Genomic DNA, 15,958 nt, shown 5'->3' on the forward strand with positions numbered 1-15,958 from the left:
TTTATACTATGAACAGAGAGAAAAAGTGAAATGAAACAAAATACAACAGCTTAAACTTACTGGGTTGTCTGTGGAATCGTCAGCCAACTGTAAACCAAAATAGTCACGCTCAGTCAAATCAAGATGCTTGAAGACTATATCCAACAGAACTTGCCCCTGATCATGTTTCTAGAAGAAAAATAAAAGGAAATCGAAACTGGTAGGCAATATACTTTCAGATTTTTGAGCACCTGAACTTTTGTCCTCTTCTATTAAATTGACAACCTTTTCCACAACAATGACTTGATTAGGGAAAAAGAGTTTACATGTTATATATTACTTAAAAATCAGTCTGACTTGGGGATCCGGGCTGGCTCAGTCGGTAGAGTATGCAACTCTTGATCTCTGGGTCATAAGTTTGAGCCCCACACTGGGTGTAGAGATTACTAAAAAAAATAAACTTAAAAAAAAAAAAACCCAAACAACACCACAGTCTAACTTTAGTTCAGATGGTTCAAAGAGCAATATAATAAATATGGCATTGGGGTGCCTGCCTGGTTGGCTTAGTTAGTTAAGCATCTGACTCTTGATTTTGTCTCAGGTCATGATCTCAGGGTTGTGAGACTGAGCCCCACTTCAGGCTCTCTGCTGGGTGTGGAGCCTGCTTAAGATTCTCTCTCTCCCTCTCCCTCTGCCCCTTTCCCCCACCACTCTCTCTCTCTCTTTCTCTCTCTCTCTCTCTCTCTCTCTCTCGCCCCCACTCTCTAAAATAATAATAATAATAAAGATAAATAAATGACATTAAGGAAAACCTTTTGACTGAAATGGATTCTGCTTTCAGGCTATTATCACCATATTTTTGTAATTGTATGTTATTGCCACATAAACTCATGCATATATCTTTATCATGTATCTTATTGTTTTTATTCTTCCATTTAAATTATGACTGAAAAGTGATGCATTCCTGGTATTAACTGTCTTTGTAGGCTGTTAACAAGATGGTCATAGCAATTTCAAAATTCATACCAATACATGACAATGTACAAAAAAAACCTTCTTTGTAAGGTTATTTTACAAAGAACTTTCCTTCATGTCTTATTGGCCAGACTGATGTAATGTATGGTGATTAACATAACATAATAAAATAAAATAAAATAAAAAACTAATGATATACTATATGTTGGCTATTTGAACATAATAAAAAATATATATAAAAGAAAAAAAAGCCACTTGCAAAACTCATCAGTGGCAGAAAATATGTGCTTCAAAGAGTGCTTCACAATGGTAGTTGTCATTCAAATAACATGTAAATATTTTTTATATTGACGTAACTTACCTCCCCCCCAACCCCTCTCCTATTCTCATTAAATTAGTCCAGGATGGAGATCAAGCATTAGTATTTTAAAAAGCTACTAAGGTGAGTCTAATGTATTCTTCTAGAGACAAGATGGAGTAAATTTCTCCCTATACCTCCAGCTAAGTGAAACAAAGAAACAAAAAACAGATTAAAAATAAGAAAACTCCCGGGATGCCTGGGTGACTCAGTTGGTTGAGCATCTGCCTTCGGCTCAGGTCATGATCCCAGGGTCCTAGGATCGAGTCCCGTATCAGGCTCCTTGCTCGGCGGAGAGCCTGCTTCTCCCTCTGCCCTTCCCCCTGCTTGTGCTCTCTCTCTCTCAAATAAATAAAATCTTAAAAAAAAAAAATCATTTAAAAAAAATAAGAAAACTCTGAAAGGTGAAAAGAAAGTGGAAGCCTGGCTAAGGAACTCCTTTTTTCTTTCCATTTCTTTTTTTTTTTTTTTTTTAAGATTTTATGTATTTATTTGACAGAGAGAGACACATCGAGAGAGGCAACACAAGCAGGGGGAGTGGGAGAGAGAGAAGCAGGCTTCCCGCTGAGCAGGGAGCCCGATGTGGGGCTCAATTCCCGGACTCTGGGATCTTGACCTAAGCCAAAGGCAGATACTCAATAACTGAGCCACCCTTCTTTCCATTTCTCTTCATTGAGGTAAAATTCACATAATCTAAAACCAACCATTTTGTACAAATTAGTGGCATTCAGTACACTGACAATACTCTGCGAGCATCACTTCTATCTAGTTCCAAAACATTTTCGTCATGCCAAAAAAATACCATTCCCATTAAAGAGTATCCCTCCCCACCCCCTGGCAACCACTAATGTGCTTCCTGTCTTTATGGATTTATCTGTTATGGACATTTCATATAAATGGAACCAAACATATGTAACCTTTTGTGTGTAGCTTCTTTCATTTAGCATACTGTTTTCAAGGTTTATCCATGTTGTATCCACCCTTAGTTTCCCTTTTGTAATGGTTAAATAATATTCCATTATATGGATATATCACAATTTTTCAGTTGATGGCATTTGGATTGTTTCCACTTTTTGGGTACTGTGAATCATGCTACCAAGAACACTACTTTCAATTCTTTTGGGTAGGTACAAAGTGGAATTGATGTTTAACTTTCTGAGGTACCACCAAACTCCTGACTATAGCAGCTGTAGCAATTTACATTCCCACCAGCAATGTGTGAAATTCCAATTTCTCTAAATTCTTGTCAACATTTGTATTTATTCTTTTGATTAAAGCCATCCCAGTAGGTATGAAGAAGTACTTCAATGTGGTCTTGATTTGCATTTCCATAAAAACTAATGATATTGAGGATTCTTTTCATGTGCTTATTGGTCATTTGTAGATCTTTGGAGAAATGTCTAATCAAGTTCTTTGCCTATTTTAATTTTTTTTGGAGGGAGGGGCAGAGGGAGAGAGAGAATCTTAAGCAGGCTCCATGCTCACCATGGAGCCTGATGTGGGGGGCTTAATCCCACAACCCTGAGATCATGACCTGAGCCAAAATCAAGAGTCAAGACACTTAACCAACTGAGCCACCCAGGTGCCTCTCTGCCCATTTTAAAAACTGGGTTGATAATCATTTTGTTGTTGAGTTCTATAAGTTCTTTTTATATTCTGCATGCAAATATTTTCTCTCATTTGTAGGTGTCTTGATCATATACTTGGATACACAAAAGTTTTAAATTTTTGTGAAGCCAAATTTATTCACTTCTTTCTTTTGATGTCATATCTACAAATTAACTGCCAAATCCAAGGTCATGAAAAATTACCTATGTATTTTCTCCTGAAAGTTTTATGGTTTTAGCTCTTAACATGTAGTTCTTTCACCTTTTGGAGGTTATTTTTATATATGGTAGGTATATACCTAGATAGGGGTGCAATTTCATTCTTTTGCATGTGGGTATCCAGTTGTCCAAGCACCATTTGTTGAAGAAACTATTCTTTCCCCACTGAATACATCTTGGTAACTTTGTCAAAAACCCGTTGACCACATATAATTGGATTTATTTCCAAATGAATGGGTTATTTTCTACTCTGAGTCATAGTTTTGTTTTCATCTCCCATACATCAAAGATCTGGTTCTAGAGATTCCTACAGCCCAGAAATGCCAATAGGCGCTGATGAAAACAGGGCAGGAAAAGCCTCCTTTCATGGGGTGCCTGGGTGGCTCAATCAGTTAAGCATGCGACTCAATCTGAGGGTTGTGAGTTCCTCCACGTGGAGCCCATAAAACAAACAAACAAACAAACAAACCAACCAACCTACTTTCCCTACCCAAATGACAAGGAAAACAAGGGTTTCTTCTATTTTCTTTTTAAAGATTTTATTTATTTTATTTGAGAGAGAGAGGGACAGCGAAAGAGAGAAAGAAAGAGTGCACACATGCACACGGTGGGGGGCGGGTAAAGGAGGGGATTTAATTTCAAGCACACTCTGGAATGCAGGGCTCAATCCCACGACCCTGAGTCCATGACCTGAGCTGAAACCAAGAGTCAGATGCTTAACCAACTGAGCCACCCAGGTGCCGACCCTACTCCTGCCAAATCCAATGGAAAAAACTGAGCCCATATCCAGTAGTGCCATGGAAATCAAGTAGAGAGCCTAGAGTTCTACATGCCTCCTGGTACTAGCTGGGAGCCAGTGGAAAGAGACTGGTCTACTTTCTGCCAACCAAAACCAAAAGCAAGCTGCAAGACTCCTTAGTGGTGGTATCAGCAGAAACTGAGTATATTGCTGAACTTTCACTTTAGCGTCATGGTAATAGGCAGTGTTTGGCTTCCCTCACTAGTGGAGACAGCAGAAGGTGAGAGGGAAGCCTAGACTTCCACTTAACACCACCATTCAGCTATAGCACGTGGCATCTATGAAACAGAAAAAAGGAGCATTTGGGAGAGGAGTTAACTATAAACTTAGAAAAACAGAAAAGAAGAAAGAGCAACAGAGTGGGAGAAACTAGCAAAAATACTCAAGGTAGTAAAATATTGTTACCAATATACAGTTGACTCTTGAACAACGGAGGGGTTAGGGGTGCCGACATCCACCCTCTGCCCCACAGTTGAAAACCTGTATATAACTCTTGACTCCCCAAAAATTTAACTAGTAATAGCCTCCTGGGGACTAGAAGCCTTACTGATGACAAAAAGAGTCAATTAACACACATTTTATATGTTATATGTATTATATACAGTATTCTTACAATAAAGTAAGCTAGAGAAAAGAAAATATTAAGAAAATCATAAAATACATTTATGGTACTGTACTGTATTTATCTAAAAAATTCTACACATAAATTGACCTATGGAGTTCAAACCGATGTTGTTCAAATGTCAACTACACTACTGTAATTTGTATATATAAAACATAATAACAACAGCAACCAACAAAAAAAGCTATGCAAAAAATATACTCTCAAAAACACTGAAATAAAAGTTAAATTCTAAAAAATGTTCACATAATCTATTAGAAAGGGAAGGAAAAAAACAAATTAAAAAATATAACAGATAGAAAGCAAGTAATAAAATAGCACACCTAAGCTCTAACATATAATTACATGAAAGTACATGGTCTAAATAGATGAATGAAAAGGTAGACATTAACAGAGTAGGAAAAAACCATGATCTACCTACTCTTTAAAAAAACTTAAAACTTAAAATATAATAATATAGACTGAAAGCAAAGGGATAGGAAAAGATATATCATGCAAACAATTTTAAAAAGTAAACTTGAGAGCAAATAGTTTTACTAGATGGAAAAAAGGACATTAGAAAATATGCACAAAACATAGCTAGGAAACAAATGAAATAAAAATAGAGTGGTAAGAAAATTAGAAAATAGAAAAAGCACAAATATAACTGGCAATGTCAAATATTTAGCAATTGCTAGAATTACAAATAGAAAATTAGCAACAATATAGAAGAATTCAACAATACATCAACTAACAGGATCCAACTGACATGTATAGGACAGTCTCCAGTCAACATCAGAATACTCATTCTTTTCAATTGTCAATGGAACATTCATAAGACAAGCCATATCCTGGGTCATTAAATAAACCTTATCAAATTAAAAACTAAAATCGGTGCTCTATAATCATAATGAAATCAATAAAAACAGTAAACAGTAACAGAAAGTTAAGAAAAAATTAGAAAGGAAACACTTGGAAATTAAAGAACACATTTTTCAGCATTCCACAGAGTAAAGATAACTCAGGGAAATAAAGTACAACAACCTGGAAAAAAGAAAATGACATACCAAATTTGACTAAAGTAGTGCTGAAAAGAGAATTTATGATCTAAATGTTTACATTAGATAAAAGGAAAGGTCTCAAGCCAATAGCCTGAACTCCCTCCTAAAGAAAACTAGAAAAAGAGCAAAATAAACAGAAGGAAAGGAGTAAAATACAGGTAAGAGCAGAAATCTATGGAGGGGCACCTGGGTGGTTCAGCTGGTTAAGTGTCTGCCTTTGGTTCAGGTCATAATCCCTGGGGGTCCTGCGATTGAACCCCTAGTCAGTCTCCTAGTCAGGGGAGAGTCTGCATATCCCTCTCTCTCTGCCCCTGCTCCCTTCACTTATGCATATGCGCTTTCTTCTCTTCCCCCTTCCAATAAGTAAATAAAATCTTAAAAAAAAAAAAGAAATCTATGGAAATCTGGTTCTTTGAAAAGATCAATAAAATTGAGAAACTTCTAGCAAGAGTGGTAAAGGAAAAAGAAGAATATACAAATTACCAATTATAGAATTAAAAGTAAGGATGTCACTATACACTCCAAAAACATTTACAAGGTAAGTAAATAGAAGAAACGTATCTATACAATAAATCTATCTGACAATGTGGATGAAATAAACTAATTCCACAAAAAGCAAAAAACTATGAAGCTGAAGGCAGACATTTAACCGACTGAGTCACCCAGGCACCCCGCATAATTATTTTTTAATGAAATTATACTTTAAAAAAAAAAAACACCTCGTAAAAACAAACAAACAAAAACACCTCCCCAAAACTGAAGTCTCCTGGGCCTAATGATTTCACTGGAGAATTCTAAGAAACATTTAAATAAGAATTAAGAACAATTCTACTTGGAGTGCCTGGGTGGCTCAGTCTGTTGAGTGTCCCACTCTTGAGTTCAGCTCAGGTCATGATCTCAGGATCATGGGACTGAGCCCCGCATCTGGCTCCAAACTCAGTGTAGAGTCTGCTTGTCTTTCTCCCTCCACCTGCTTGCACTCTCTCTCTCTCTCAAATAAATAAATAACATCTTTTTAAAAAAAATTATATTAAAAAAAGAACAATTCTACTCAACCTACCGCCAGAAAATCAACTCGCTCTATGAAACCAGTATACACAGACACCAAAGCCAAAGTACAAAAAAAGAAAAGTATAAGCAAATATTTTTCATGAAAATAAATGTAAAATTCCTCAACAAAATATTAATAGATGGAATTGAGCAATCCTTAAAGGATTATACACAATGACTAAGTAAGGTTTTCCAGAGATGCAAGGCTGGTTCGATGCTCAAAATCAACCAGGTAATGATGCCCTGAAAGCAGTTCCATTGATCTAGTCCCCAGCAAAACAACTACTGCTAAGGAAAATAACTTAAAAAACAAACGAAAACACACACAAACCCCAACAATTTAATGTCTCAGGGAATTGTGGTAAGAGCATAAAACAAATGAAACAGCATTTAGTCAAAAAACTGTACTAAATCTCGGTAAGAATAGTGTCTGTGGCACTTGAGCCATGATCCACTTTCTCTCTCTTCCTCCCAGGCCAATACTATGCAAGCTCCATTCCAGTGTGGCCAACAAGATGGGAATTCCTCTATTCTTAGATCTTAGTCAAGGGACACAGAATCTCCACAGAAGGGCAGGCCACCAGCATTTCTCGTGCGTCTCAACTCCATGTTACAGATTTTAAAAGAGAGGATGGTGTGGCCAAAAGTTGGAGGCCTCAACACAGCCCTAACTCATAGGGCAAAAAGTAGACTCAATCACAGAAAGTAAAAAATACTGAAGCCATAAAGTAGATGTCTTTGCCCAGGATCAGAAGAAAGAGTAAGGAAACAGCTGATGGAGAACCTTGACACGTGTCAAAATCCCCAGCAGGCAGAACAGTGAGTGCCAAAGAAGGCAATAAAAATATATTTGATAATTGAATAAGTGAATGACAAAATGGCCTACAGAAAAAAATTTAAGTTTATATGGCTTTCAAGTCCCTTTGCAAGCATTTCTGGTTCTTCCATTTTTCTGACTTCATAAGAGGACCAGTTAAATAAGGCATTTGAGAAAATCTCTAAAGCACAAGGGATAGTGCATCTGCACAGAAACTTACTGGAACAGTTCCTTTAAAGATGAAGAAATTGTTCCTAACAGAACTTATCTAGGTTTGTCACTAGAACTTTAAGTCAGTAACAACTGCCAGGCGAAACTGAGATTCCTCTTGGCAGGCCAAGCACAAGGACAGATGTGTTAGACAAGTTTATAAGAAAACACCAAGCAGCAGCACTACAAAACCTACTGGCAGAGAAAAATTCTTTGGAGGGTAGTACAGTAAAATGGAAATAATAAATACGCCATGTCCTTATTTGGCCAGTTAGTATGTAGCCTTGGGTGAATTTTGTTTCTACCTAGGCCAATTTCATCAACTCTAACCTATAGGAATAGACTAGGTCATCTGTGTATTGAGGGAGGAAAGGTCAAATTTAGGCTTCCTGCTTCAACCATAGTTAAGTGTAACTGATCCACTACACCCACCCACCTACCTACACATATACATGTGTGTATATCTTCACGGCAGAAAAAAAAAGGATTCCACACTTTAAAATGTCTGAAAACAACTAAATTAGATGATCTCTGAGGCCCCTTACTTCTAAAGATGCTCTCCTGAAGATGAAAAAGAGGAATGTTTTCACATAAGAAAAAAGACAATTATGTAACAGGTAAGCAAGTTGGAACACTGAAGGCCTGCAGAAAAGAGTTATTTTCATAATGTTTAGGTCAAAGGCATATTGCTCTTAGAGGATGGCCTTTGATTATATCCCTGGATGAAGCATACACAATGGTAAAAGATTTTCATTAGGAGTCTAAAGTGAGCAGAGATTCTTAACACACAACATAAACTTTAAGAGATTACATAAACACACACTAATTTTGACTTAACACACAACATAAACTTTAAGAGATCACATAAACACACACTAATTTTGACAAGAAATGGAGGTAACTTATTGATGGAAAATGTAAAACTTAGTAGGGCTTAAGGTTTCTTGTTTTTTCTTTTTTTTTTTTTAAGATTTTATTTATTTACTTGTCAGAGGAGAGAGAGAGTTCAAAAGCAGGGGGAGCAGCAGACAGAGGTAGAAGCAGTCTCCCTGCTAAGCAAGGAACCCAAAGTGGGACTCAATCCCAGGACCCCAGGATCATGACCTGAGCTGAAGGCAGATGCTTATTTAACCAACTGAGCCACCCCAGCATCTCAATAGCTTCTTTATTCTGCCTGGAATGAATTTATAAAACAAGATGAGGGAAACAATATTATGGTACTCCAAATATAAACTATGCCTTCTACAGTTAAAAAACTCCTTTTTTTTTCTATACAGAAGTCAGAGAAAAGGTTTTGCATAAAGAGAAAGAACCTGAAGAAGTAAGAATTATGGCTAGCAAAGTGAGTAATAATTAACAAGAGAGATAGCCAACACTTACTGAATACTTGCTATGTCAGATGCTATTGTAAGTGAACATGTATTGATTAATTTAATTATCATAACAACCCTATGAGGTAGGTCTTATTAAGACTTTTTAAAGATGGGGGCGCCTGGGTGGCTCAGTCATTAAGCGTCTGCCTTCGGCTCAGGTCATGATCCCAGGGTCCTGGGATCGAGCCCCGCATTGGGCTCCCTGCTCAGCAGGAGGCCTGCTTCTCCCTCTCCCACTCCCCTGCTTGTGTTCCCTCTCTCGCTGTCTCTTTGTCTGTCAAATAAATACGTAAAATCTTTCAAAAAAAAAAAAAAAGACTCTTTAAAGATGAAGAAACTGAGACACAGAAAATAAACACAGATTTCTAAAGATCACACAGGTAGTAGCAGAACTTACATTCTACCCAGATTATCTGGCCCAAAAGCCTATGTTTACAGCCACAATAAAAATACTTTGTTTTATAGAATTATTTTGCTGTTATCAACAACGGAAGACTATTTATACTTTGTCTTCCCATCTGAAAGGAAAATTTTTTAAGCTGAAAATACACAATTGCTTTGTATAACCCATTTAAAAATACCAACTTTCCTTTCCAGCAATATGGCAGAGTAGATTATCTAAGAACTCTCTGAAACAAAATCCCTAGAGATGCTGGATAAAATGTAATAAACATTCTTTTAAATGTACAGCTGGGCTGAAAAGCAGCCTACAGCATGGAGAAAAGAGGAAATAGAAAACTTAAAAGCTGTGCTAGGACTACCATGGAAAGGCTTGGTTAAAGAATGAGGAGTCATGTTGCCTGGATGGCTAAGTCAGTTGAGTAGCTGGCTCTTCAGTTTAGCTTGGGGTGTGATTTTGGGGTCATGGGATTGAGCCCCAGGTCGGGCTCCTCGATTAGCAGGGAGGAGATTCATTCCCTCTCTCTTTACCCTACCCCCGCCCATTCATGTGCCCATGCGTGCTCTCTCTGTAAAATAAATAAAAATTAAAAAAAAAAAAGAATAAGCAGTCTAAATTTATCACACACAGGTGAGACAATGAGTTGGACATGGGCTTAAATAAGGTGAGATACAGGACTAAGACTTTCCCACCAAAACTCCAAACTTGGGTGGTGACATTTATTAATGAAAAGCAGACTAAGGGAGAAAAAAATCCTCCCACCAGCCCAGGATGAAATTAAAGAAGTTTTTCTACCTCTACCTGGGATCCAGATGAAGAGGAAAAGTCTACCCTGAAAATTCACATGGGTCTAAAGTTAGAGTTTATACCATCTTTTGTTTGTAGATTCCCAAAGGTGAATAATTATGATCGAATATTAGTCCAGGGTAAAAACAAAACATCCTTCAAGGAACACATCTTTAACCCAGACTACAGATGATTCCCAGAGAACGCTTATCTGAAAACAAGGTCACAATCCAAAATTATAAAACACCAGTGGAATCAAGAGCAAAGGTCAGGAAAGCTGAATTACATTCCTTTTAAAATTTCAAATAAAAGAACTATAAAAACTATAAACTTCATGAGTAAAAGCATTAAAAATATAAAAGGATTTTCTCTATCCAATACAAATACTTACTATAAAAAAGCTAAAATAATTAAGACAGTGTGGCTTGGCAAAGACAGATGAAAAGATCATTAGTACAGGGGGAAAAGGCCAGAAAATAGACCCACACAAACTTTATTTCCAACAGACTACTACTAAAGGGCACTGGGAAAAGGAAGTTCTTTTCAATAAGATACCAGTGAACAAATCAGATATCCATAAGGAAAGAATAAAAGTTAACCCAAATCAACACTTCACCATACTCCCAAATTACTTTGGGAAAAGTAATTACTTTGAAAAAATTAAGGACATGCAAGCCTCTAACAAGACTAACAATAAAAAAAATTAACAACAAGAACAAAAATGCAAAATAGAACCACATAGAGCATATGGACCTAAAACAATGAAAGAAAATCAGTAAGCTGTTTAAAATCTCATACCTAAAAGGCACATACAGCATTACTAAATCTGTGAAGTTCTAACCTTCAAAGAATACATAATCTCCATTTACCAGTTCAGGTAATTTTTCAATTAAAAAACTGAAAAATTGAAAAATTCAATTTCAAAGAATAGAAAAGCAGGGAATGTTACCCAATTACTCTCACTCTAGTTCAAGAGGGAATAATAATAGTAAAAAGAACATATAAAGGCAAATCATATTAATGAATAGAGATGCAAAAATCTCGAAAAAAAATACTAGCAAACAATTTGGCATCACGACAAAAAAAGATTCAAAGATTTTGTGGAGGATTTAATATCACAAGAGCTATACATATAATTAATAATTTAACATTAACAGAATGAAGGAGAAAAAGCACACAAATAACTCCTTACTCAAAGGGGGAAAAAGTAAAATGAAACTACATAAATTTTGCTGTAACAAAACACAAAGAAGGGCATTAGATAAAAAGGGGTCAATTCAAAAAGAAAATATAACATTCATAAATATTTACTCACCCAACATAGGAGCACCTAAATATATAGAGTAAATACTAACAGACAAAAAGGGAGAAATTGACAATAACACAATAATAGTAGGGAACTTTAATACCCCACTGGAAAGACTGATCAACCAGACAGAAAATCGATAAGGAAAGAGCGGCCTTAAACACCACATTAAACCAGATTACCTCAGTAGGTATATACAGAACATTTCATCCAAAAGCTGCAAAACACACATTCTTTTCAAGTGCACATGGAATATTCTCTAGGATAAATCATATGTTGGCCCATAAAACAAGTCTCAATAAATTCAAGAAGACTAAAATCATATCAAGCATCTTTTCTAGCCTCAACAATATAAAACTAGAAATCAATTACAAGAAGAAAACAGGCAAAAACACAAACACGTATAGACTAAACAACAAGCTACTAAACAAACCATGGGTCAACAAAGAAATCAAAAAAGAAAGAAAAAATACCTTGAGACAAATGAAAATGGAAACATAACTTTCAAAACTCCATGGGATGCAGGGCGCCTGGGTGGCTCAGATGGTTAAGCGTCTGCCTTCGGCTCAGGTCATGATCCCAGGGTCCTGGGATCGAGTCCCGCATCGGGCTCCCTGCTCCTTGGGAGCCTGCTTCTCCCTCTGCTTCTCCCTCTCTCTCTCTCCTCCTCTGTCTCTCATGAATAAATAAATAAAAATCTTTAAAAAAAAAAAAAAAAACTCCATGGGATGCAGCAAAAACAGTTCTAAGAGGAAAGTTTATAGTGATAAAGGCATACCTAAAGAAACAAGAAAAATCCCAGATACACAATTTAATCTTACACCTAAATGAACCAGAAAAAGAACAAAGAAAGCTCAAAAAGTTAGCAGAAGGAAGGAAATAGTGAAGTGAAGTGAAGTGAAGATCAGAGCAGAAATAAATGAAACGGGTGCCTGGGTGGGCTCAGTCGTTAAGCATCTGCCTTCCACTCAGGTCATGATCCCAGGGCCCTGGGGTGAGTCCCGCATTGGGCTCCCTGCTCAGCAGGAAGCCTGATTCTCCCTCTCCTCTCCCTCTGCCCCTATCCCCCTTGTGCGCTCTCCTGCACTCTCTGTCTCAAATAAATAAAATCAAGAAAGAAAGAAAGAGAGAGAGAGAGAGAGAGAGAGAGAGAAAGAAAGAAAGAAAGAAAGAAAGAAAGAAAGAAAGAAAGAAAGAAAGAAAGAAAGAAAGGAAGGAAGGAAGGAAGGAAGGAAGGAAGGAAGGAAGGAAGGAAGAAAAGAAAAAGAAAACAAGAGACTTCAAAAAACAAAAGAAAAGATCAATGAAACTAACAGGTTCTTTGAAAAGATATAAATCTCTAATAAGACCCATGCAAAAAAAAAAAAGAGGGCCTGAATGATTAAGTTACAATTTACCCTGTAGAAATAAAAAGGATAACAAACTACTACAAACAGGTATGCCAATAAATTGTAAAACCTAGAAGAAATGGATCAAAGAAATAAAAAATTTGAATAGACTAATTACAAATATTGAAATTAAATCTGTAATTTAAAAACTCCTAAAACCCTAATGCCATGACCAGATGGCTTTACAAGTGAATTCTACGAGAAACTTTAAAAAGTCAGTACCTAGCCTTCTCAAATTATTCAAAAAAAATGAAGAGGAAGGAATGCTTCCAAAATCATTTTATGGAGCCAGATTTCCCAATACCAAAACGAGACAAAGACACCACCAAAACAAACAAAACATGTCGATATCCTTGATGAACACAGATGCAAAATTCCTCAACAGAAGGTATCAGCAAACTGAATTCAACAATATATTAAAAGGATCGGGGGCACCTGGGTGGCTCAGACAGGTTAAGCGTCTGCCTTCTGCTCAGGTCATGATCCTGGGGTCCTGGGATGGAGCCCCACATTGGGCTCCCTGCTGAGCGGGGAGCCTGCTTCTCCCTCTCCCTCTGCCTGCCACTCCCCCTGCTTGTACTCTCTCTCTCTAATAAAAAATTTAAAAATCTTAAAAAAAAAAAAGGATCATAACCAGGACCAAATGAGATTTATTACAGGGATGCAAGAATAATTCAACACCTGTAAATCAATCAAAGTGATACACCACCACATCAACAAAGGATGAAAATCATATGCGCATCTCAGTAGATGCAGAAAAAGCACTTGACAAAATTCAACATCTACTTATGATAAAAAGTCTCAACATTAAGTGGGCATAGAACACACAAAATAAAGGCTACATATGAAAAACCCACAACTAACATCATACTCAATGTTGAAAAGCTTTTCCAAGATAAGGATTAAGACAAGGATAACCACTCTAATCTGTTACTGAGCTAGTTTTTAAAAAAGGCAGAAACAACATCGAAAACAAAGTGAAATCAGGAAGCCTAGCTATTCAAAAATACTAACGTCAGTTTCCAGCCCTTATGCTTTCTAGCTTCTACTTTAACCAAAGGAACATATGGGAATGAAAAGTGATACCAGGGTCCATGCAGGATGGAAATACAAGAGACCCACAAACTTTATACTGGTAAAAGTAAATAACAACAACAATCATACCACACAGAATGGCACAGAAAAATACAAGAAACTGAAAAGTAGAAGTACAACTTACCTACCTGGTCAGAATTCATCCTACAATGTGGTCTAAGAACCCCAGGTGAAAAAATACAAGAGATCCTGGGATGATGGTGCCCCCAACTCACTGAAAAAGCATATAAAAGTCTTCTCTGGGAAAAAGCAATTTTCAACTGGGACTCAGAGATTGGCAGGCAGAGAAGATATAAAATACAAGACCTAACTATATGCTGTCTCCAAGAAACTCCAAATATAAAGATTTGTTAGGTTGAAAGTAAATGACGGAAAAGATATACGATGTAAACATTAATCAAAAGAAAGGATGAGTGTCCACATTAATATCAGATAAAATAGACTTATGAGAAAAAAAATTTACCAGAGACAAAGCAGACATTTTAGAATGACAAGAGTTAATCCACTACCAGAATACAAAAGTCCTAAATGTGTCTGTAACTAAAACAATATTGAAAAAAAAAACAAATGTTAACATACATTTCTCAATTTCAAAACTTATTATGAAACTATGGAATCAAGACAATATTTTGTTCATATAAGGGGAGACACTGGAATAGAAGAGAATATAAAATTGAGAGTCCAGAAATAAAGTCTTACATTTACTGTGGACTGGTTTGTTATAAGAGTGTCAAGACAACTCAAATGGGAATGATTTTGTCCTTTTCACACTCTTACACCATACACAAAAATAAACTCAAAATGGATTAAAGAGGGATGCCTGGGTGGTTCAGTTGGTTAAGTGTCTCCTTTTGGCTCAGGTCATAATCCCAGGGTCCTGTGACTGGGCCCCACATTAAGCTCCCTGCTCAGCAGGGAGCCTGCTTCTCCTTCCCCCTTTGCCCCACTCCCTGCTCTTGCTTGCTCTCTCTCAAATAAATAAAAATAAAATATTTTAAAAAATGGATTAAAGACCTAAATATGTGACCTGAAACCATAAAAATCCTGAGAGGACAGGCAGTAATTTCTCTGACATCAGCCATAGCAACATTTTTCTAGATATGTCTCCTGAGATAAGGAAATAAAAGCTAAAATAAACTATTAGGACTACATCAAAATAAAAAGCTTCTACACAGCAAAGGAAACAATCAACAAAACTAAAAGGCAACCTACAGATTGGGAGGCTGTATTTGCAAATGACATATCCAATAAAGGGTTAGTATCCAAAATATTTTAAAAAATGATACAACTCAACAGCCAAAATAATCCAATTAAAATATTGGCGAAAGATGTGAATAGGCATTTCTCAAAAGACATACAGATGGCCAACAAACATGTGAAAAGATTCTCAACATCACTCATCATCATTTGAATGCAAATCATAGCTAAAATTAAAAAAAAACACTCTCTCCTGCTCTCTCTCTAAAAAAAAAAAAAAGATACATGCACACCCCTATATTTATTGCAGCATTATTTACATAGCCAAATTATGGAAGCAGTTCAAGTGTCCACTGATAAGTCAATGGATAAAGCAGAGGTGGTACACACATACAAACACACACACACACACACACACACACACACACACACACACTCTCACACAGGAATATTATTCAGCCAGAAAAAGGAATGAAATCTTGCCATGTGCAACAACATGCATGGTGCCAGAGCGTATAATACTAAGTGAAATAAGTCAGAGGAAAGACAAATAATGTATGATTTCACTCATATGCAGAATTTAAGAAACAAATGAGCAAAGGGGAAAAGGAAAGAGAGAGGTACAAATCAAGAAACAGACTCTTAACTATAGAGAACAAACTGATGGTTACCAGAGGGGAGGGGGGTGGGGGGTGGGGAGTGAAAGAGGTGATGGGGATTAAGAGTACTCTTATTGT

General features: G+C 36.7%; 1 protein-coding gene across 6 annotated transcripts in view; it reads right to left on the reverse strand.

The window, feature by feature from the left end:
• The window catches only part of PTPN4 (protein tyrosine phosphatase non-receptor type 4), a 186,706-nt gene that overhangs the window by 132,091 nt on the left and 38,657 nt on the right, over positions 1 to 15,958 (reverse strand). For 4 of the 6 annotated variants that reach the window (XM_027589020.2, XM_027589018.2, XM_027589019.2 and 1 more), the window contains exon 3: positions 61 to 168. The exons of the other annotated variants lie outside the window; for them this stretch is intronic. In XM_027589020.2, the coding sequence (XP_027444821.1) occupies positions 61 to 168 (108 nt within the window). The remainder of the gene's footprint in view (positions 1 to 60; positions 169 to 15,958) is intronic. 6 annotated transcript variants of the gene reach the window in all.

Source organism: Zalophus californianus, chromosome 3, assembly GCF_009762305.2.
Source record: "Zalophus californianus isolate mZalCal1 chromosome 3, mZalCal1.pri.v2, whole genome shotgun sequence".
Classification (NCBI taxonomy): Eukaryota; Metazoa; Chordata; class Mammalia; order Carnivora; family Otariidae; genus Zalophus; species Zalophus californianus.